The 24,482-nt window shown below is 39.0% G+C and overlaps 1 protein-coding gene across 23 annotated transcripts in view; it reads right to left on the bottom strand.

The window, feature by feature from the left end:
* Window positions 1–24,482, bottom strand: part of LOC310879827 (uncharacterized protein) — a 225,534-nt gene that overhangs the window by 34,453 nt on the left and 166,599 nt on the right. For 13 of the 23 annotated variants that reach the window (XM_083794752.1, XM_083794753.1, XM_083794754.1 and 10 more), the window contains 3 exons: window positions 21,230–21,281; window positions 11,473–11,615; window positions 5,856–9,661 (listed from right to left, as the gene is read on the bottom strand). In XM_083794752.1, coding sequence (XP_083650878.1) covers window positions 9,386–9,661; window positions 11,473–11,615; window positions 21,230–21,281 — 471 coding nt within the window. In that variant the 3' untranslated portion in view covers window positions 5,856–9,385. The other 10 variants (XR_014571125.1, XR_014571126.1, XR_014571127.1 and 7 more) reach the window with 4 other exon arrangements.

The following is a 24,482-nucleotide window of genomic DNA, read 5'->3' as shown; positions in this document are numbered from 1 at the left end:
CTTCATTTCTGGCTTTTAGATTCTTCCTTAACATCTCCATTCCTTACTATTCCAGCCTTCATTTTTTGTATCAGCTAAGATGTTTATAGACTTTCTTCCCATTTCAAGTTCTTATGAGAGCTATATGAAGACAGGTCTCCCAACGGATTCATTATGGGGTTTTGTTAAATTTTAAACAATTAACAATTGAGCTAGAAGTCTTGGGCAACACAAGTTGATTCAGCTGGGTTCTGATTCAAATTTGGTGAAAATGCAAGCTCTCAGGGGTTTTGCCCAGATTTATTTATGTACTTACTTATTTAGTGTTCAGTATCAATAGTTTCATTATCGGCATAAAAAACATTTTGTTTTTTTTTTCACTTGCAAACTGAATTTCCAATTCAGAAAGAGATAAAGCTTTCTACAGCATATCTTAGCCCATTTTTGTATAGCAGTTTTGTTCAGTCCTAAGATCCACCTGGCTGGATTCTTCCCCAAAGACAAGTTCTTCATATTTGTATGGAGTATCGATATACTAGATTGTGACGAGACAATTTTGTTTTAAAAATCAAGCAGTAGTGACATCATAAAATTAATGCAGCTACATGATGTACATGAATTAGACCTTTATTAAACATGTATAGACCAGTTTCTTGTTAGGAGATTAAAAATTAAGAAAAGCTAAATTAAATTCATAAATTATTCTCAGAAGGAGATTTTATATTAATAGTTATTTTGTTGATACGAATGGTCTCTCTCTGCTCTGAGCTTGCTGTCACTTACCCACTACATTCCCTCTGTCTCATCAGTAGCTTGCTAAAATGTGAATGCAGCATTAAGCTCAAAGGGTACAGCATATGTAAAAATAATCCCAAAGTTGCATTGTTGAGCCAGTATGAAATTTAAACTGTTCACAGTGTGGTACCCAATAGATATATAAGGTCAACACAGTCATATCACCATCAAACTACGATCTTTTTTTGTTGTTATTATGGTACAGAAAATATGCTTAATGCTGAACTTTCAGACATCAGTGATCTGACTTGAAAGAGAGAGACGATGCAGCAGGCCAAAAAGCAGTAAAATCAGCACCCGATCGAAATTTGTTTTTCCACAAACATTAGCAGGGCTGGAGAGATGGAAAGCAGCTTCCTTCAGCTCTTCTGTTTGCGGAGCAGTTACCTGAAAGTCCCCCCCAGCTCCATGCTCCCCCCTGGCACCCAGCGGGGAAGAGGCAGGCTGGGTGTGCAGCACCCTGTGCATCCCTCCAGGTCACCAGGAGGGAGTGAACAACCCAGTTCAAGGTCAGTAAGAGCTGCACAGCACTGCTTTATGAGCAACGCCAGTTGGTAAGAGCATAAAAAACCCCTCTGGTTCCATCAATTGCCGGGACTTTATGGCGAGGAAAGGAAAGTTAGTTACCAGTAGTTTATGTTCACTTTGTGCTTTCAAAGCCACAAGGTGCTTTAAACAAATGGAGAAACAAGCCGAAATGTGTAGTGATGGCTTTCATCACTTCACGGCTCTGCCTGAGGATGGTCTTTGAGCTGGCGAAATGCCCTGTGGCGGGGTGCTCCATGCCTGCACTGCAGCCGGCAAAGCCAGCACGCCGAGCACACGCGACCCTCCTGTTCTCAAACACCTGCAGGCAGTGCACCGCGCTGCACTGGAAAATTCTAACACTATTCCTTAATTTCAGAAATATTGCTATCTGGCATAAATGAAGAGACCTCACAGAGAGATTTGCAGGTTCTTAAACTACCGGTACACCTACACATCTACTGGGAAGTGATGCCTCTTCTGCTTGCTGACCTTAGCACTTGGGCTTTTTCCTGTAATTGTGCTTTAAAGGCAAGTTCTTGGCTGAACAAACCGAGCAGATGTTGGACTTTATTTTCCCTTTTTTTTTTCTTTTAATCCTAAGAGCAACCAAAAACCACTTGCAGTAAGGCATTTAATTTATTCATCTGCAAAGGGCAAAATATACATACAGGCTATTTTTTTTCACACTATAGCCTACTTAAGTCAATCCTTATATATAACACCACAACTGAAGCAAGTTTGGGGGGTTTTCTTTTTGTTTTTCTTTCTTTTTCTCTTTTTAATTTTTCCTGCTTGGGGAACAACACAGTTCAATGTCTACAGGCTGCTTTGAAAACTGCATAAAAGGCTTAGAAGTATTCTTTTTATACCCACATATATTTTTAAATATGATCACACCAAGCCATTAATGTCTGCATGATAAACTAGCAACTTTAGCTTCTGCTATTAATTCAACATCTAACAGCAATTTTAGCCAACGCTCAGTAACACTTGGTGCTATAAGTAATGATACAGTTCAAATGCAGACTCTGACAGCTTAACCTGCACTGACCCAAACATATATAAAAAGTCTGGCTTTCATGTTAGGCTGTTTGGCTGATGCATCATAGCTACACAGTAAAATACTTCAAAATGCCTCTGTCAGTCCTCCGGGGAGACTCAAGGAACACTTGAGAATTGTTCCCACTGAGCCCTGGTTTCTTATAGCTAGACAAATAAATATTATTACAATTTGAACAGTCACCATAGTCATATTAAAATATTCTCTTGATGCTTGCCTACATGTATATTTCACACAGGCCCCTTTATTCTGTCCCCTCACCCACTGGAAGCAAACCTTATGCAAGCGCCACTAAACTACATTTGCTCTCCTACAAAGCCTCTAGCTTTGTGTTGCAAAAGAGTTCAAGTGGAAATGCCAAGCCACTTAAAATGTAGATGGTATCACTTCACGCTGGATTAGGCCAAGCATTGCCATAATTCACAGTTTGCTTCAGTATCTGGAAATCTATATAACTTGTTAGATTTAAGGGCCATAAAGAAAACAGACATAAATATGATAAGAAGTCTAAACATAAAGAGACCAACAAAGAGGGAAGGTATAATTTAAAGGGAAAACGGGTGATGCTAATAGATAATATGTAGCAAAATATTTAAAAATAAAGAAAAGCAGGAAGACAAAGAGATAAAAGCTGTAATCTCTCAAGCACATTATAAAGTGTGTTTTCATGTATTGTTTTGGTGGCGCATTCAGCAAGGAAGAGAAGAAAGCTCAATCTGTGAGTACCGTGTATGGTTGGGCCTGAGCCGATCGATACAACAGTAAGTAAACAAGCAGGGAAGGGCTACTATTCCTCTGCTGGTTTTTTTGTTTCTTTGTTTGTTTGTTTAATCTGTTATGCTAAGAGACACTCAAACACATTTTGGTTTTAAGCTTACGAAGTATCATGTGGTTTATCATTTTACAGAATAACACACCAGTATTTGAGAACACGCCCGTACACAGGACCACGTACCGTGTTCTGCAGATAACACGTTTGGATAGTGCAACCATGCTTAGCAAATCACATTGCCAATACACTACTGCAAAAGACACTTCTAAACCTAAACTCATTTGACATGCATTCGTTATTTACTTTGCACCTTAATCTTGTATGGAATTTTATATTTGCATCACCCCCAAGTTTTCAATTCAAGCAAAAGAAGTCAGGATGCTTAATTTCAGAAACATGCAATTCTTTCCAGACTTCATGCATTTTTATGCACTCCGTTGTTAGCATTCTCTTGCCCGAATTAGCAAAGTTTGTGATCTACAAAGTTCCATTTTTATTCAGATGTATATTAGCCCTACAAAAAAGAAAATGCCTAATCCTGACAACTAATAAACTATCAAAGTTATCATTTGAAAACACGGATTTGAAATGCAGCTCTTATGCCTGCTTTCTCAGGTCCCAGGACTTTTCACTAGAAAGATGTTTGGCTCAAGCACATGACGCAAGGAGGAACACTATAGAAGAGAATTATGGCATAGCATCCTCCTTACAGTACCAGACAAGGATGTTCAAGTTCCCTGACACAGAAAAACACATATCTTCATATGGCCAAGAGCCACAGAACACCCACACACACCTTAGACAGCTGAGACAGCTTCAGAAATGTGAAAATTGATCACTAAATGGAAGAATGACACTCGCAACTCTCCAGCCTCCTGCTCTGCTCCCAGAGGGGCCCAAGGTAACCTGCAGCTGGTCAGCACAACCCAGAGACCATTTCAGCATCCTTTTCTGGGCCACAGGTTCCCCAGCCTAGAGAGCTGAACTACTGAGCAGCCCTCTGGTACCACAGGCCCTTTTTGGGGAGGTACATTTGGACTATTCAAAGCTACAGGATATTCCACAGCTAGCAGGTCTGCCCCTCTCATAAGGGAGCTGCTGGCCTTTCTTAACCTTTATTTTCTTAAGAGCTGAAGGCAATGAGAGCTGATAACACCAACCCTGTGCAGAAGATTCCTCAGAAAAGCACATACATACGTTTGAAATATATCTAGACTGTTTTCCCATATATTATGCACTATTCCTGACACTTTCAAGTGCTGAATGAAGTCTGAATGATCAGGATCTGAGAAGATACCACGGTAAAGAGAAGCTCTCCCTGCATTTCCAGCCCCACCACTGGCTTCATCTCTGAATGGGACGCAGCAAGCAACAGCCCCAAAAGCTGAGAGCTTCTCCTCCACGCAGACAGGAGCAGGTACTGCTCTGGGTAACCATGTTCTTCACCTGCACTGGACCTTCACACATGAATGCTCCACTGAGCAGATGTAAAAATATTTTAGAAAGGCTTTCAAGAGAAAGCTCTTATTAAAAATCCTAAACTGCACAGTGTGTGGAACAATAACACTGTCTGCCTGAAAATGTCATATCCTTGTCTGAACAGCCCAATACCTTATGTGCTCTGAATAAAGATAGAGATGTAATTGCTTTTCTTGTTACGACTCACTTGCGCATCATAGATTTTTTAATATCCTGCACAACACATGTATTGTGGGAAGGAAGCAGGTGACAGCAGTAAACATATGTAATCTTATTTTTCTTTATTATAGATATGAGCAGGGAAATCTAAATGATGGCTTAGATTTTTAATAATCATCTGTAGAAATCTTAGGGGGGAAGTATGCATTTTGCCAAGAGCAAAATCATTAGAACTTTAACTCTAACCATTGTGGGAAATTTCGTTCAGCTAATTGTAGCCATTAAGTGACAGGTTATGCAATGAAATTACTTCAGCCTCATCTACGTTTGAAAACAGGATGCCATCAGCAAAGTAGCTTTTTCTGAGAATGAATGGGTTTAAAAATGCTCGGTGTTGTTACAAGTCTAATGGACTGCCATGTAAGAGGAGCTGAGCTGCTGCTAAGCAGCTTTCAAAAACCGTACGAGAAAATGCAGAAGAGTTCTCAAAGAACTGCAGCTGGGAACATCTTTATGTTTGCTTATGTACGGAATACCCCTAAGTACCGTAAGCTAAATGATTCCTAAAACTTGGATGATTTAAAGCCATTCCACCCTGCCTTGGCACTTGTTGGACTAACATAGTAACAGGTTGCACGAATAAATAAAAAATTTTTGTTCTTGTAGAACGAAGCATGATTATTTCTAACCACCTGATAAAGCTTCCCACTCTCTCCTGCACACTGCCCGAACTGCTACGCCCTGACTGCGGGCATCTCCCCTCTTTCACGGCTTTGGTCCCTCAAGCCCTGTAAACCTAGGTCTGTAAAAGGGTTTACAGACGAAACCCTCCAGAAGTCAATTAGAAGCCTGTTGTTTGAAACCAAAGCTTTCCATGGAATAAATTTGGACAAAGATGCAACATTTATCAAATCAAAATATATGTGCATAGCTGTGCTCGGTCTGCACAGAAAACTCGCACAGAAGCTGCTGATAGGCACCCACCGCATAGAAACGCCTGGGATTTCCATGGGTACTGCAGTCTGTTCAGGTATGCTGCACCCGGCATCCTGGAGAAATGTGGGAATTCTGATTTACCTGGAAAAGTGCCCAAAGAGAGGAGGTGTCCCCGTCAGCAAAATGCAGATCCACGGAAGTGGGGGTGCATCCCCCACTAACGCAGCTCCATAGAGCTGCCGTGCCAAGAAACCAAGGGAAAGGAGAAGCAGACAGAGGTGACAGGACCTCTGCCAGAGCCTGCCCAACCTGCCAGCTTCACCTCAAGGATTCACATTCCTAGCCCACGCATGCCGCACTGCCTTAAGGAAAGAAGAAATCCCTTGTGTTTCCTGAAGCAATGAAACAACCCCAGACTATGCTTTCTATGAAAAGCATATAAAGCTTACTATGGCGTTATTAATTTAATTAAAACAGCTAATCACTGTTTTGCATTTGTAAATTGTGACCTCAAAGTTTCTCATTATTAAAATGGAAAATCAGAAGCAAGAGGCACACCTGTATCCTTGCCAGGATTTAACAAGTTTGCCTCAAAGCTATGCCAGGTCAGAGAGTAGGATCAACCCATTCATTTATATGATGATGCTTCTGGCTGTTTTTGGAATTTCCTTCAGCTGCGAATAAATTCTAATGAAAAAGGAAGCTAAAGCAAATTCTTCTGAAATCCCCAAAGCTCTACGCTGTTACAAAATGAAAAACAGTGCTGATGAATTGAGAGAGTATGTTTCAATTCTAACTATATCCAAAGTACATTAAACAAACCGGTATTAAAATATTGTCCTGGGACAGTCTGAATTCTGCTAAGTACATGGAAACTAAGGAGCATCCTCCTGGGATTAAAGTCTGAGCATGGCACCTCCAAAGGGTTTTCTACACAAGGACTTAAATGAAGGCAAACCAACTTATTTTGTTAATCCAGTGTGATATTCAAGTATGTTAAGTCATTTATATGTATCTTATTTGGTGGTCCTAAATTCGTGTAGCTTAATCCTTATCAAAGTATTCAATTACGGTGATCTAAGGCAACTGCAGCCCTAATGGGAGATCGAGACTAGTGGTTTAACTTGCTATTCGTATTGCCTTCCAACCTCTGCTCAATTTCCCAGCTTTCCAAATCAAACCGAAGAGATCCAAGGCTATCTACTGCAGGTGCAGATCCCATTTACGTTTCATTTTTTCCAGCTGTACAGTCATACACAATCCTGTTAAGTTCCTAATAAATGGTTTCTTTTTTCCCCCGCTCAGATCTTGTGGACAGATTGGTTTCCTAAATATGTTTTCAACTGCTCTTCTTCAAATGAATGCAGTCTGACTCTTCAGGATTGTTAAAAAGGTCAGTCCATTACAACCTGTCTTCAGGTTTAGACTGTTCTCTTGCAAAACCAGCTTGGTAAATAGGTCTGAGAAAACCAGCATGGAGGACTACATCCATATCTGTGGGTATGAACCACTATTGTACAAAGAAATGGTCACACAGCATCTGCCTACAGCTCCACCCTGTCTCCAGAAGTGGCAAATTACGGCCAGTTTTCAGACAATGCCATATGTAGAACATTTTCCCAGAAAAAATCCCCACCTCCACTTATTTTTGACTCTCAGACTTCCTCAGTCATTGCCTGGTCTCTCTGTGCTTTATAGTCCACAATGCACTTCCTTTCACAAATGCTTCTTATCCTCATGTTTGTTTCTTTATTTGTTTTTGTTTGTTTGTTTTGTTTTTTACATCTACAATACTTTAATGTTATACAATGAAAAAGGAAACTTCAAAGGACCTTTAAAGAACTGGATAGGCAGATTCCATAGAGGGTGATGAAGAAGCAAAGACTTAGCTTCATTTGATCTTGGAAAACTGCAATTTGAAAATAGATTTGTTTTCAAAACGAAGACTTCCAATAAAAGGCTTTATATATAAGGATAATATTTCTTGGTCAGAGCAAAAGCACGCAATTTGCTGAGCTGGTTACATTAGTTCTGAAAAAAAAAAAAACTACTTTTGCAGATAGAAAGGAATTCAAAGTTCTCATGCTGTGTCCTTTCACCAACTGAACTTCATCTGAATATCTGGTCTTTAGTCTCCAACACTCTATCTTGCTAAAGATAACAGTTAACACCATGAAAAGGAAAAACAAGGAAAAAAAGAACTTAAATCATGCTATCCTGGTTTAAATACATAAATAAGTTAAGTAACATCCCTGGTTAAAAATTAGCAGTTTACCAGCAGTCTGAAAAATAAAGACAAAATTTGGAACATTGAGAGGTTTTAGTTTCAAGGCCTGAAAACGCCTTAAGAAAATGAAGTTTAAAAATTGAGTTTAAATGCTAAGAAAATCCTTAGCAATGCTAGTGGGAGCTAGCATTATCTTCATTTAATTCCCTTGAACTTCAGAAAACTAATAATGGTTCTAAATAATTAGAAACTGTTATTACATTGAAATGCATGATACATACTGATTAAATCGTATTACAATGAAAAGAATAATTTGAATTATTTACATAAAAAAACTCAAAGTGAGACAAATTTACAGACCATAAAGACAAAGAAAAGAATTCCTCTAATAGTAACAGCTCATTGCACAAGTAGTTCTCATAAAATATTAGTTATGTCTGAATTGCATCAAGTAAAGAATTTACACAAAAAAAATACACATATGTACTTACTGCATTAAAGTCATTTAATGCCTTGGCTATCTCAGTTCAAGGCTCATTTTTAAGCTACTAGATGCAAGCCAATGATTTTTCATTAAATGCAAAACATTCAGTATATTACAAATTATCCAAGACTATGACGTGAAATGCTTTTGTGACAGCAGCTATATTTAATATTCATTGTCAGCTTCTCTGAGGATAGACTAAGAACTAATAAATCCAGAATGTATTACTATTATAATACACTACACAATTTATATTTAGGATTTTATACTAGCCATAATACTTAGTACAAGGAAGGTACACTGAATACAAAAGATTAGATGTATAAAATATATTAAGATATTAAACTAGCTATTAAAACATTCTTCCTACACCACTACTTTAAATCTGGGGTTTAAATGTGAACACAAGCTGGGAGCAACATTTCTGCTTTTTTGGTGACTTTTCTCCTTGTCTGTAACAGCAGAGCTGAACTCCTGGCCCTAGCTTGGTGTGCCATGGTAACACTGAAGCAAGAGCCATTAAAACCTTCAGACAATTTGGTTCACAGCCTAAATAATGCACAAATCCAGAATGAAACCACTAACTTTCCTCTATAGTATCTGTGAGCAATCTTTTGCGTATTTTTATGTGAAGTTGAACCTATAACTGCTTAACCTGTGCTTTGCATGATGGATGTTCACAGTCAACGGTTACATAACTGCAGAAACTATTTTACAAAACATGACTGAAGAATATAAATACTTAAAGAAACACAGTTTCTACATTTCTCCCTGAGTATCTGTGCACTATTTATTGCCCGAGAGATATCAGATACATCCCCATGCATTTACAGGCCTGTTTCTGAAGCAGCCGTATGCAGTCCCATTGCCTGCCTGCAGTCTGCCAGTCCTCTCTCTAACCGTAACATTCGAGCCTGCTGGCTGCTTTCAGATAGCGATCTTGAGTTTCTAACACGGTTTGTGACTCTAAATGCCTCTACAGAGAAGAGCGATTCTTTTAATGCCTACGCTGCAGAAAAGCTCCTGTACAAACTGCAGCCTCCACACACGAGCCAGGGAACGCTCCTGGTACTCACAGAAATGCCATGCTCCTCGGGAAGGCCTCAGCCACCCGTTCGGCCTCCCATTCAGCAGATGCTCCAGGCCTTGAATGGCCGGCCTCCTCTTTAACAGAGTTTTGGCCAAAAGCTTCAAGCATGGGGAGCTGGTCGATTTGTTGGAGGAGCAAAAGGGAAGAGGAGACTGTGAAAAGACAAAAGTATTAATCTGATAGAGGGGGGAAGGATATCTTTTTGAAAGCCTTCCTTGCTGGATCCCACTATCCTCCATGGCTTAGCCAGCCAGCTCTGCCCTTACCTCTACAGTCCTCAGCAGGTTTCCTGCTCTTCAGCCTTAACAACTGCTGCCTTGGCTTTACTCCAGTCACTCTATTTCTTGCCAGTTCCTTATAGAGAATCATACAAGCAGATCACACCCAAATCCTTGCTTCCCTGCAATTTTTCCCACCAAGCGGCAAAGCAGCACATCTATACCCTGTTCTTACAAGTCATTCTGGCCAAAGCCGGTGAGGGGAGCAGGCGTGCTGGGGGCAGGACGGGGTAGTTTCTCGAGGCCTACAAAGGTCACGATAATATCTATAATTCAACAGGAAAGGTCAAAAAAGACTGAGAAATACAACAGGGTAATCATATTTGACCCAAATTGGTGGTGGATGGAGCGTCTCTGGGGAGTCAGAGTGAAGCAGACCATCTTCAGAGCATGACGGACATGAAGACATTCTCCACCATGTCTCCTGGTACAGAATGGGAAGATGGAAAAGAGATGACACAGACCTTTGAGGCATTCATTCCTCCTCAGATTTTGCATTTGCCACCCAAGAAATTGCATCAACATTTAATCGTGTGTCCTTTGTTTGACTCAGTTCAGCCCTGGACAATCAGCACATTCATAGCCCCTCAACAATTTAAAGTTGAGTGCCCTCAACATTTGCAGGGGAGGCAAGGGGTTGTGAATACAGCTCTCAAGTCCCCACAGAAAAGAAAACAGAGCATAAAAGCCAACCATAATTCTGAGGAAACTGGCAACGTTGGCACCAACTTTGTTGTGCTGTTGTTGATCCTCCAGCGTGTCAAAGTTTAGCTTCAACAGCCTTAGTAAAATGCAATTAAAAAAAGTCAGTCAGCTCAGACACAAATCCAATGGAAACCGGCTCCATTAGCTCTAGTCCTTACAAAAACACTTGCTAAGCAGTAGTCGTAAACTATTTATGTCTCAACAGACCTCTCTTTAAAATGAATAAAATTATTGTTTATCTGAAATGTAAGCAGTCAGCCTGAATCCATTTACACTTGTAAAATACTCAGATCTCTGAATCAAGTCAATGTACAAATGATCACTAGCAAGTAATAGAAAAGTTTCTATCCTACTTGCAAGAACATAGTATATGCTTCTGCTTATGTCTTTGGCACTTACACTCCTGGAAATAGTTCAGGTTAAAAAAAAAAAAAAAGAAAAAAAAAGCCACAAGTTGCTTTTTAAACTATGACAGCAGTCTTAGATCTTGCAGAACCGCTGGCACGCATCTTAGACTAGTTGGGGGCCATCTCTTCCTTTCCTCAATTTTCCACCTAACTGACATCAAACTGACTTACTTCCCTGGGGGTGCAGATGGCAGGGACTGCTGACAATGAAATGCATAGCAAGATTGGGAAGAAAAACAGTCAAGATAGACCTCCATCAAATACAGTAGAAAAGGTCCTATGAAGGGAAATGAAATCATCCCCAAAATGAAGTAGTTATTTCCTGCTCTCTCATGTCCTTCACAGTTTTCAAGACATGGGAGTGATATGCTATGACAATATGATATTAGGTTCAGACTAAGAGCATTTGTCCTCTCAAAGTGGCTTACAAAAGTGGAAGTTCGGAGGTAGCTAGCATGCTCTGGTTTACAAATAAAGAATGACAATAGTACCAATTCTAGAGATTCATGCAGCCCAAGGAAATACTTCCACCAAAGCACCAAGTTAAAAAAATAAATAAAAAATAAGGCTTACCAACTCACAAGCAAAGCCAACTTGGCACTTGGGCAGGTTATGGCTCAGCGAAATTACATTCTTTAACATTAGCATATTAGCACTTCTAACAAACACTGGAACAGAAGAAAGAGGACATCTGCTTCTCAAAAAAAGTTTGGCTCCTGCAAAACAAAGGTAGCTCACTCAGTCACCTTCTGAAGCTCTTGCTGATCACCTGAGAACTTGGCAAGGTTTCCCAACTACTACTTCTTCTGCTGAATTGCCTACTAAACTAGTAGCTTTTTTTCTTTTGCTATTCTCCTAGTGCAGTGCCATTCAGCAAGGGGAACAACATTAGTCCCCAAAAATAGGGGGCTTAAATTAGAATTTACTTGTAAGCGTCATATTTCAAGAAAAGTCAAATCATTCTCCGGCGAAGACAGACTGCCATTACATGAAATCTTGCATGGTTTTTCAACCTCAAGTTGAATTTTTGTATGACAAACCTGAGGCTGATAGCCTCTTTCACTGCGCAAAATATATAGAACTGGTCATAAGTCTTTAAAGCCCTGATGTATTCCAGTCCATTAGTTTTTATGGTTCAATTTATGTTGTATTACGAGGAACTGTGCTGAACTGCCCGAAAGTACAGATTTGCCAAACTATCCAAAAATAATCTGGAAAGCAAGAAAGTCAGGATACCAGCCAAATCATAAGCAGTATGGGCATTTTGATACCAGTTCAGCTGGTAATAAATTTTTTAAAGCACTGTTAAACCTATCTAGATGAATTCGACTTTAAATCACACTTTCTGCTGAACGCTTAAAGAACTATCGATTTAAAATGAAACAGGCATACTAATACAGGTTCATGTACTGCGTGAATGATGACAACACAGACAACTTCCTTTCTTTTAGCTTTGCACACCATACAATTAACCAAGCTATTACATTGCCTCACGGCAATCAAAAGTGATTACCTCTATCAGAAACACAACCTCTATGTGACTTCTGTAATACGGAAGAGTTAGCTAGCAAAGACAGAAGTCTCAAGGAAGCAGAGTTAGTGAAAGAAGACACAGCATCATTACCATCACAACACATCTTCCTACCTTAACGGAGTGAAATACTGTTAATTTAAGCTTATCTTCTGCAAGTCAAACATATGTTGGGAATTGATATTTGCTTACTTTAAAATTTATGTGATAACTGTAGTATTACCCAAATGCAGAGCGATTATACAAGCGAAGTTCCTCTCTGATCACTTCCACTTGAAACCATGGCAGGTACTGAAGGTTTGAATTATTTCTGCTTCTATTCTATGCAATATTTGATTGAGAATTCTAGGCTCCAGGGCCATCACTGTGCTGCTTTGCAATTCATACATATTAATGGAAAGACTCTCTGAGAGTAACTTCCATAACTGACATCTGACAGTTCTACCCTGACTTCCAAAGCATGCAGCTATCCATAACCCCTCCTGAAAACAGTGCAGATTAAAAATAATGTCAAGGACATTCAACAAAACTTGGTTGGAAGGTTGCCTTTTTAATGGTGGCCCAATAGAAAGAACTTTGTCTTCTTTTTTTAAAGTAATGAAATAGGGGGAAAAAACAGCACGCTTTGCAATACTAGAGAAACTGCAGTCAGATTAATTCCATTGGTACCCATGCAACATTTATAAGAAGAGAATCAAACAAAATCAGATACTGGTGAGAGATACAATGCCAGAAATTGCACTTAAAAAGAAAATTAGAAGTAAAAGCTTTACTTAGCTATAAATACCCTTCCCAGAGCAAGGAGAGAGTGTGAACATCTTTGATTAATAAAATACAATTGTGTTTCTGTCTCCTTTTCCTTTCCTTTTGTTTTGCATTTAAGTGCACACACATCAGAACTGTTACTGGTGGACATACGCAAAGTAACCGAGGTGCACATCAACAATACAAATGGAAGCAATTACCCATTTCTAGAAGTTTCAAGTGGGCCTCAAATTAATTTCTCTTTTAAACCAAATTCTTTCTTGAGACTCCACCTTTTTCAAGTAGGTTTCAGACTGAGCATTGACAACTAGGAGACTTCTGCTGACCTAAGGGAAGGAATGTATTACAGAGACCACTGGAGGAATATTCTGTAAACAGAGCATTCCGTAGCTTTTTACATAGCTGTATTGTGATAAACACACATTTTGCACTGCCATTAAAAGCAAGCTGAGAGCAATTTTGTGCTAACTAACCAAAGGTAAGCAGAATTGAAGGGAACTTAATATAGAATATGTTTAGAAAGGTGTTCTGGAAGAATACTGAACAAAAGAAATTATATCCAATTGTTATTTGAGGACAATTGTATATTAAATATTTCCTCCTAGCCAGTAATACTTATGCTATTTTATAAGCAGTTTTAGCAAACCTGCTGCAGCGAGATGTTCAAATTCATTCAAATTTAGCAACTTCAGGCCAAGAAAATGGACTTTTAACAAGTCACAAATTAAAGCGTCAAGACCAATCATATAGACTCTTGTTTACGAGATTGTTATTATTTTGTTTTCCCGGTTCATGAAGGTTTGTATTTCTTGGGAAATGCTGTCCTACCCTTTTCACCATTAAAAAAAAAAATAAAAAAAAATTATCATCACCAGGTTTTTGACACCTCATCTTAAATCACAAAATTCTTAGGCTAGGACAGAACCCCTCACACAGGTCTCTAATCTCTCACATACAATTTGAATACAGCCAAATGTTTTAAGCTAGGGGATAGGCATCTGATTTTTAAGAAGTATATCTAATTGTTTATCTCAGACTGAAGATGGGGAGGTGACCTTCAAATCATGATGTTTATAGCTGTCATTTTTACTGGGCTCTTTAACTGTATTCAAAGAACTTCCTTAGCATATTCATTTTTCGTTCAAAAATAGCAAGTTCCATAAGTACAAATCCCAATTCACAGGCACAAGATGAACACGGATTTCAGAAAATCCTTAAGAAAATTAGGTCAGTAACATGTCCTATGTAATGTTTTACGGTAATTCACAGTCTGTCAAAAGACCATATGCTGGCCCCCACTCACATGGAGAACAATTTGCCCATTGCTAGAATGCTTTGAAGTAGCATCCTTTTTCCTTTCAGATGACATTGGTGGATAAGAAGAAGAAGTATCTGAATGGACTTAATCTGAAGTCTGTTTTGATCAAAGGAAATGATACCATTTGGACTACATTGAGTCTTGCATCAAGAACTTCATGCCTATTTTTTTTTTTGTGAGGCAGTAAATAATTGGAATAGGATGCGAAATAACAAATATCATACTTTCATGAAAACAAATATGTTAAAGACTAATAATTATATAAGATAATATTTATCTAACGATAAGTAAGAACTACTGTGTTCTGTATCAGCTCATACAGCAATGTTCATTAAAGCAATATGTACCATCTCCTCAACGTGATAGCTTCCAGTACTTAAATGGTTAACGGTTGTTACTGGCAGATTTGATTTTCCATCTCTTCTACACAGAGATAAAAGCAATGGAATATCTTGTTTTGATAGGGACTTTGGCTTGTGTTGCTCATATAAATAGACAGAAATTATTATACTCTTATTTTAGAGGAGGTGAATCAAAGAAATGCACTTTGCAATTGGCTATGGTGGAGGTAATGTTTATGGCACTATCTTAAAAACATACAAGTGAGTCAGAAACTTTCATTAAAATCTCACTACACAGCAATCCATCTCTAGCAAGCAATCTATTTTTCTTTGAATTGACAGGTAAAAAGACACTGATTTCACTACCGCTACTTGCCTTGCTATGAGACGGGAGCTATGCTCAAGGTGGAAAATTTTCCATGCAGTTTCTTTCAGCTACTGGAACAGTGCTAAACACTCACAAGGGGAGGGTTGTTTTGTATTGTTCTCTTCTCTTCATTTCCAATTTCTATATCCAAATCCTACAAGGGGTGAGGTAGTCACTGAGATAACACGATGGGTCAGGTTCAATACTTTTGTATGACTGAACTGCAAATTCTTCCTTTTACCGGATGCTTTTCTTGTCTTTATTTCACAGATTCTTCAGGAAATAAAATATAGATAAATGCTATTGTGACTTTTGATGAACATTTTCCATTTCTTATTATATGAACTTTTAAAAGATTATTGTAAACTAATGTTTTGTTTGCGTTCTACAGCACCCCACCTAACCAATCCGTGGCTGCTTGGTGCTAGGGAAACACCTCGAACACTGACTATGACTACACTGAAATAACAACTTCAGGCTCTCAAATGATAGCTTCACTGGTCTCTATTTTTCACCCAGGTTTTTTAAAACATTTAAAATGTAATTAAGCTTCACAACATGCTTCTTTAATTCTGAAGGTTGAAGAATTAAGACAGGGTAGTCAAGTCCATAGGAAAGTAAAATTCAAGCCCTTGCATTAATCATACAATCCCAAATACACTGTGTAATGTTTAATGGTATTATGTTTAGTTCTGTCAACGACAAGTCAGGGACTTGCACAGAATAAGCCACAAAACATCCTCTATGTCAATTCTTTCTTAAGGCCTCATTAATTAGCAGGTCAGCAACATGAAAAACCACAATGGTTCCCTCAGTATCCATCAAGGCAGTGCATAGAGCAGACTGACTTTTTTTTTCTTTTAAACACAACTGTAATTATGTTCTAATTCCAGGTACTAACATTACTTATATATTTATTTGCTGAAAAGTGGATCTAGATCTGGTATATGATTTTCAAAGAGAAATCGCATGGTTGTGTTATCAGGTTTGTAAATTGCCACTAACTTCAACAAAAATGATGCAACAGTCCATAATGAAAAGAGGAAATTACAGGCAACTGTCACATTTTACCCCCATACCTTTTCACCCCATGCTCCATGAGGAAAACACACACCTTGCAGTGCGAGATGAACTGCTGGAACAAAAAGCCTGACGATGGAAGGGGGCTGAGTGCCTCAGCTACCTCTGAAATCGCTGGGGGCCGAGCCACTCAGCATCTTGCAAGATTGAGCCCAAAGGCATTATCAGGTCAAGATTTCAAGAAAAATAGTTCCACCTCTCAGACTTACTGAGGAGTTGCATTGTCTTATTTAAACAGCGAAGAACCTTGGGGAGGCTAAATTTCTGCTGTTACAATGCCTGCTGAGGAGGTCTGAATGACATCAATTAAAAAGAAACTTGGCAGGACATAATCTGTTAATTTTATGCCATTTACATCCATTCTCTTAGCAATGCCAACTGTCAGCATTTGAACTGTTTAAGTTCTCTTTTCCTCCTTCTGTCTCCGCTGCGCAGGATTGCAAAAGCTTAAGTTGTAAAAGGAAGGCTCGGCAGCCATTGTCACTCCAGGCTTCAGTGGGTCTTTTCCTATGCCAAAAAATGTAACTGGCATCACTGTTATTAAGTTTCAGAAGCGCACTATTATTCCCTGTGCATCTGTTATTGCCAGAATTGTTGCAAGCTTGTACGCTGGCTCTCCTCCCTCCTCTGTACCTCATGAATTGCTATACCTCATGGGTGTATCTGCCTGTATGCATTTGCCTCCGCCCTCAAAGATCTCTTACTGCAGCACATAGTCAGTAGAACTGCTGAAAATTATGCTAAAACATCAACTACACACCCCACAAAAATAGGGGGTAGGTATAATTTCAATAAATCGAGCTCTCCAAGATGATCGGTGCAAAATTATTTAGCTTCATTTGCATTTTCTATCTATTTCTGGCAGCTATGCAAAAAGCTGCTTCAGGTATACTTGCAGATAGGAACTAAACAACAAGCATAAATATAATAAAAACCTGAACAAATGTTTCCACAACAGTCATGATCAGCCTAATGTTGGAGCAAAATACCGTATCGTACCTGCAAATTATCACCAGTCTGAAAAAGTGGTTGCAGGGATGATGGGCTGTCATCCTCTACCCTCTCCTGATACGCACATTGGAAATGGCGGCTACTGGCCAGGGCAACACAGGCAGGCTGATAAACCCTGACCCAACAGGCCATGGGCTTCACCAGTGTAAATCCTGACTTAAGCTTAAAAAACGCCCTTTCACTAATCTGAGAGTTTGCTTTTTCCCACCTGTAATAGCTAAAAGAGAAACTAAGATCAAAATATATGTGGCTTTAAAAACGCCACAAAAATTAATTTCTATTTCCTTCTTCACCATTGTTATTTCCCAAGATTGTTCATTATTTATTTCTTCTTGGGTATTTCTTGTTCTTCATCCTAGTTGTTTCCTTTTTCCTGCTTTAACCTTTATCTCTCCATAATCTCTGTTTTCCCCTTCCCTTACTCCATGTTCCCCCCCCCCCATGCTCTCCATCCCTCATTTTTTTCCACATGCTACTTAACTGATTCTCTTTCATCCTTCCAGCAACCACCTATACTCAGTTGTCTCATGTTCACCTTTATGGCCACTGATGAAATGTACTCATCAGAAATGCTTAAATTGCACTGATGTTCTCAAACCATTTATATAAACATTACATTTCCTGTCTTCACTCCAAATCTCTCATTTTCTTGTCTTTATCCCTCAACTAAAAAGATGCTTTCCCTGTTACTATCACTACCTTCTTTATCCATTCATTTCTCTGCATTCAGATATATTAATTTGTAGCAGACCTGAAGCCCTTAAGCTACTGAGATGTTGGGACAGGGGAGGTGGATTTTGAAGGGAAGGATTTACTTCTGTGCCAGTCTCTATCTTGAACCTATTAAGCCTCTTAAGGCAGTCTCATATTCCAAATTTGCAATCTGTCAGGGTCCTGGTTTCAGTGAGGTGGCTCAGAGAACTGAATAAAATCTTTGTGGTGAATAATAAACAAACGTACCACTGAGCCCATCTGATATCACCAATGACACCAGGTATTTGTCCAGTTACTGGTAATTGTTCCTTGAAGACACATACTTCTCTGAAATATTGGCAGAAAATATTCCAGATGCTTAAATATAGGTGCTTCTTAAATTCTTGTACTTCTAAAGTGGAAAATAAAATGGGTTCTGCTCGCTGTGCAGGGTGGGTAGAATAAAATTGTCTTCCATTGGGCTTAGAGGACCTGGACAACTCTGGCAGACATCACCGCAAGCAGTTTTCATAAAGATTAAGAGTGAAGGAAAAGATACTGGGGTTAATATCAGAAAAGCTTTTATGTTGACCTTGTATCAAAGAACTGTGTCCTGTATGATAGACGGTGTAATAGCTTGCACTGAAAAGAAGAAAAAATTATCCCAGGCTTGGTTTTGAAATATTCAAGGTACAAGTGCTTCCGCTTACACACAGGATTCTTGTTATATTCATTCTGAGCCAGCTCTAAGTGCTAGGGAATTAAAAGCAGGGATATCCAGGCAAGGTAGCACTGGGCTTTTCTGAAGATTGCAACATTTTCTGTTAATATAACTACTGCTGAAATCTCCTCTTAGCAGCAAGCACAGTCAATGAGATACAGGAGCCAAGGGAAAAAGAAGAACAAGGAAGCCAGATACCTTGGGTCAGTTGGGTGGCCAAGTAAGAAACCATTACTGAGAGCAGATGAGAGCAGCCTGTCATCATTCTCATCTCCAGTGAGTTTCCTTTGGAAGAACACGGGAGACGCACAGTGACTACGCACCTGCTCCCAGCGCCCCTGCACACACACGCTGGGCACCTCAGATCTGGAGGCTCACAGCACTCACTGGGACTTCCCGGGGCTCAACTTGCCTCCTTTGTGCCAGAAGGAGAAAGTGTCTCACAGAGATAAAAAGGTGTGTTTTACTGCTCAGAAAATTGAGAAACATTCAAGTCTTGTTTTACTCTTCCTGTAATGACAAATTACATGTTAACTTCTAGAAGGCTACATTTTATACAGTTCTCTTTCACGGAGACAACCTGTTTGAAACACTGTCAAAATGCATCAATAACTTAACATTATCTACCCTGCAGGAAGTATCAAGGTGCTCATAGAAAAGCTAGCATTGCAATATAACTTTCAGGTGAGTTAGAAAAAAATGGCTATTAGGGCATGGTGTTTATAGCACAAAACCTTAATAATTCATCAGAAACCTTTAGTACAAAGCAGAATTTAACCTGCAGTTTGTAGAACAGAGAATTCATCTCCCATTATTCAAAAGTTCACCGACCTCCATTTTACTAACTAACCAGTCACCATTTCTGGCAAATACAGATTCATTTTCCTAACCATTATAACTTAAATCCAGATACATCCTCACTCATATTTAAGGGAGCATCGCAAACAAGGATTTACTTCAGAGTCAATAAAACTATAGTGTTAATCCAATTTCACAGATGCAGTGGACCAATTTATTACTCCAGGGAAAAGTATTTTTTTTCCAGCCTAATGATGATGAACTAAATAAGCAGCAATCTCAATTGCCCATCATCAAAGTGTTTAGCACTAGTAGCTAATTAGTAATATTGACTTGCAACGTCAGACTACAGAAAGATGCGTGTGTGAAGTAGAAAATGTACTGCAAACATTTCTTAAGAATATTTCATAAATATTCAGACTGCCCATAGACACACAACACTTGCGGATAGGGCTTACAGGGGGTTAGGACAGGTAGAAGTCCCATACATTAACTCCCATACCCTGCAGCACTATCATCCTTATTATCACAGTGGTATCTCCCAAACAAAAAATGCACATTTCTTGAAAGAACTTACTGGCTAAAAATCAGTATTCTTTCTCATAATTAGACCTTCCACTTTTTGTTAACAGGATGTTTTCTATCAGCCCCATCTGAAATGTATCCGCATTCTTCCATCCCCAGTTTGAGTTCCCTCAGTCCCTAGTAACACAATAGTTCCCTCCGAAGGTAAATAAATGACATCACTCAAGACACGGTTTGTTCAAGTGATTTTGTAAGACTGTCACAGCACTTTCCTTTTACTGCAGTCAGATAATACTGGGACAACAGTGAGACAAACCATCAGGGAACTTCTCTTGTACAAAGCAAATTATATGTTTAGTTAACCAAGAGTTTCCTAAACAGGTTAACTGAAGACATATCTATTCTAACATGCATCAAGAAATATTTTTTTTAATTATATCAGTGTGTTAACACAGTGATTATTTTTTCAATTTATCCAAAGATCTCATTTACAGTATGAAGAAAATGGAAAGAAAGATACTGCTGTTGCATTTATTAACACGAGCTATAGAGGAATAAGACCTGAAAACCCAGTGAAAATATTCTGTTCAATACTACAGAGCAGATTTCCTACAAGAAAAGAAGTGATCCTGTGTCTCTGTTCAGATCAACTGTTTAACATTCTTTTGGGAATATATCATAGAGATGTACAGACAGAAAGAACTGCATTACAACAAGCTCTGCTGCAATACCCAGGGTGCATATTGTGATACAAGATTTCTACCAGTGTTTTTAGTCATTAAGTGTCTTCTTATGCAGCTTTTGTAGAGCCTTCTACTGACATGAAGAATATATTATGTAAACTGCATTTTGGGGGCAGGGTTGGGGGGGAGGGAGGTTGCATATTAGTAATTTTATGAAGCCTGCAACATTTCTGTGAAGAAGCGGAGTATCTCAGCTACAGCAACAGTTCATTTTGATTCTCTTGTAAAAGCTATCAGTTGACAGCCAGTAGAGTTTGTTAAATGTATGAGTCCATAAGATTTCATTAGCACCAAAAATACCAGTCTCCTCAGCTGATGAACTATCCCTGACAATTTATAGATACATTTAGAGGAAGTTTGCTACTACCATATTTTATGCCAAATCTATTTTGTCTCTTACCAAATATAAACTGAACATCCCATCCAATATTTCTTACCAGTCAAGGCTCTCATTATGCACAGCACTCCTTTGGGATGCTTCTTGTAACCCTGAAAGAAACAAACATTGAATAGATTATATTCTGGGACTGAGTTTTGATACTACTTCAGATGAGCTGATAATACTGAAAGAATGTATTGGCTGTACTAATTCCCCATGCAGTTTGTGGGCTGCTCTTTACTACAACAATACTCCTAGTGGTAACGTATGCAAATGTGACTATTTTACCATGTTGTGTGATCATAGGTATCCCTGATGTTCTGTATGTGCTACTTGAATGCAGACCAGCTAGTTTTATTCTCATACATTTTTTAACAAAAGTTTATTACGTAGAAATTCGGTGTTTGTATAGAGACACATCATGCTGTCCTTTCCTATTGCACTGGGAAGAGGTGTACTACAGCTTCCATTACTAGGATTTATGCCAAAAAACATCATTCTTCCTTAAAAGTTGAAGCCCTGAGTTTTATCGTTGGTGTCTGACCTTGTAAACATAAGTTTTGTACTTGCCAATAACAGCCCCAAATTTTGTCCCGGTGATTAACTGCACGCTTGATTCATAACACTGAGCCAGCTCATTAAACTGGCCCAAAGCTAAACATTTGAAACAGCCCAATCAAACACCTATAAATTACACCTGCAGTTCATCGTGGGTGTAAATCTGGACCACCAAACCCAGAAGCAGGCTCCTGTACGCGGTCTCCCAAAGCAGAGCACAGCCGCCCAGGTGCCGACAGGGGTCCCGCTGCGACGGGACTGACCACTCACACGCCTCTTCTCATCCAGGAGGGACCACGAAAACATTGCTCCAAATATTTAATGCATGGCCTTAGTGCATTTTCAAGTACTTATACTCTCACCTTCAACACACTTTAATTAAATATCTCTTTTCTGGTTTATTTGGTCTCACCTTTTACTTTTCAGACGTTTGTGCATGGTTTTTAGACAACTGAGCTGACTGCTCTCAATCATTATGCCCACCATTCTTTCTCCTTTGTTTCTTCTCCCTCCAAACTTCAGTGACATTTTTGTGTTTTGTTTTTGAGTGTAAACTTAAAAGCATGCTATTATAATGTAAGCAAAACCACATTCCTTTGTTCTAAGTAAACATTTATGAGATTCCTCCAGAATATATTAATTGTATCTGCCAAGTTACATATTTTCAATTGTCAGTATGTGTAGAGACACAGAGCTTAACCAATATCTGAAAGGCAAAAATCAGTAAGTTCTAGGATTCAGCGAAGAAGAGTGAAGTGTTGATACTGGCTTTGGAAGGTTACAGTGCTATGACACAGCAATATATGCTTAAACTGTAACCACGTGTATAAAGAAGCAAAGAAGCGCTCCTTTCCTTGGATTCACACGCGATTCACTCCATTGTTGTTATTATTAGGACAGAGCAGTGTTCTCAAAAGATGAGAGAATCTCAGGTCTGTAAATTGAATAATAGCACTTCCTAGGTATTTAGCAATGCTGAAAACCTCTCACTTTCCAGCCTTATGGAAAAATACAGAAATAGAAACAGTGGTGTTTACTTTAAATTCTTAAATAAAGCTTCTAAGAGATCTTATGTCCTGATTCATATCTCCTGGTGGGGGAAAAAAAAAAAAAAGACAAAACAGCTGAAAAAGAGCTAAAAAGGTACACACAGCTGATAGCAAGACTAAACTAAAGCTGAACAGAAACTCTTATTCACGGTACTGTGATGTTCTCATGCTAAAAGGATGAGTCCTATTAAAATGGAACATCAGCATCAAAGAGAACAAGTAGAGGTTATAAGAGGAATGTAGAAAAAAGCAATGCATCTCAAAAGAATTCCTGCCAAGGAGATGCCAGCTGTCTCCACTGTATTTACTGTCTCGTAGCTTAATAAAATATATAGAAATTATTATTTTGCAAAAGAATGATGTTGTAATTAGGTGATTCTATCATATGATGCTTTTTTCTTACAGTACTGCAAATTAAAAATGTTACATTCATGCAGCTAACAAAGACAGGGAAAAAGAGAGAATTACAGATTAATGGAAAGACAGAGTACTGCTATTTTCATTCAGAGCTCATAAAACCTTATTTCATCCCTCTTCGGTAAGTGTTTTCACTCTTAGATAAACAAGGTAAACTCCGTGTAGAGTACCCTGTAGCCTAATCCTGTATTCCTTCTACAATCAAGGCTCCCATCAGCTGCTGTAAATCCTTGACCCTTGTGGGGCAAATACACAACCAGAGTGCCAAGTGCAGAACTGCAGCTATCTGATAGTCATCCCACGATCATCCACAAATATTAACCAAGAGCTGGAATGGGGGAAAAAAAAAAAAAAGAGAGAACCAAAAAAAAAAAAAAAAAAACTATGCTCATGTTCAAAATGGGCTGTAAACAGGTTTAAAAGACAGGTTAAAGAGAGAAATAAAATAAATTATTTTTCCTCCCTAGGTTCCCCCTCGAACATGTTACTTCCATACAGTACACACACGACTAGAAACAACTCCCTGCCTAATTGAGATGTCACATTTCCTCTGCCTGAATAATGAGTATTTGATCCGCACGCATTACAGAGGTCTGCACCAGAGTGGAACACCGCCTGCGCCTGTGCCTGCAAATCAGGTGCTGCTGGCTCCAGGGTGTCACAATGGCATTAGGCAAAACCGCTGTGTTCGGCTGTCATTTGCTCACAAGTCAGGACACTATGCAGAGGCAGGCAGAATTATTTGTCACTTTCTAGTTTTACAGAGCAATGTAATTTTGAGACGCAAGAAGGTTCTCTAAAATAGAGTTGAAAAATAAGAAGAAAAAGATACCACCTTAAAATTTTGATCCCAGAAGAATAACTGCAGTAACAAAAACATCCCACGGGTTACAAAAAAAAAGTTTTCCTTTGTCTGCCTATCATGAAGGATAAGTAAATGAAGGAATAAGAAAATGACTGGTTTAAGCTCCAAGAGTGTCCCTAGGTTAAAGAGCTCAGTTGCTGCTCTGTGCTCAGCTGTGCGGTTTAGTGTCACATCGTCCTTGGAGCACAAGGCTGAACGGGAAATTTGCCTTCCAGGGAACAGAAATATCCTAACTCATTGTTATCTTTCCCCTTAGCACAGTCTAACAAAGGTCCTCTTTGCCCTGACACTTGGCTCCCTGACTACATCCTTGGCTATACAGGCAAGTTTACAGCTGCAAACTCACAATGATTAATACCTTTATTTTCACTCTGATTTTGGCACCCTTAACCATGCCTTTTGCTAGTAGGCTGACCACATCA

The sequence above is a fragment of the Anser anser genome, assembly GCF_964211835.1.
Source record: "Anser anser genome assembly, chromosome: 11".
Classification (NCBI taxonomy): domain Eukaryota; kingdom Metazoa; phylum Chordata; class Aves; order Anseriformes; family Anatidae; genus Anser; species Anser anser.
Note: the sequence above shows the minus strand (reverse complement) of the source record. Positions and strands in the feature narration are given on the sequence as shown.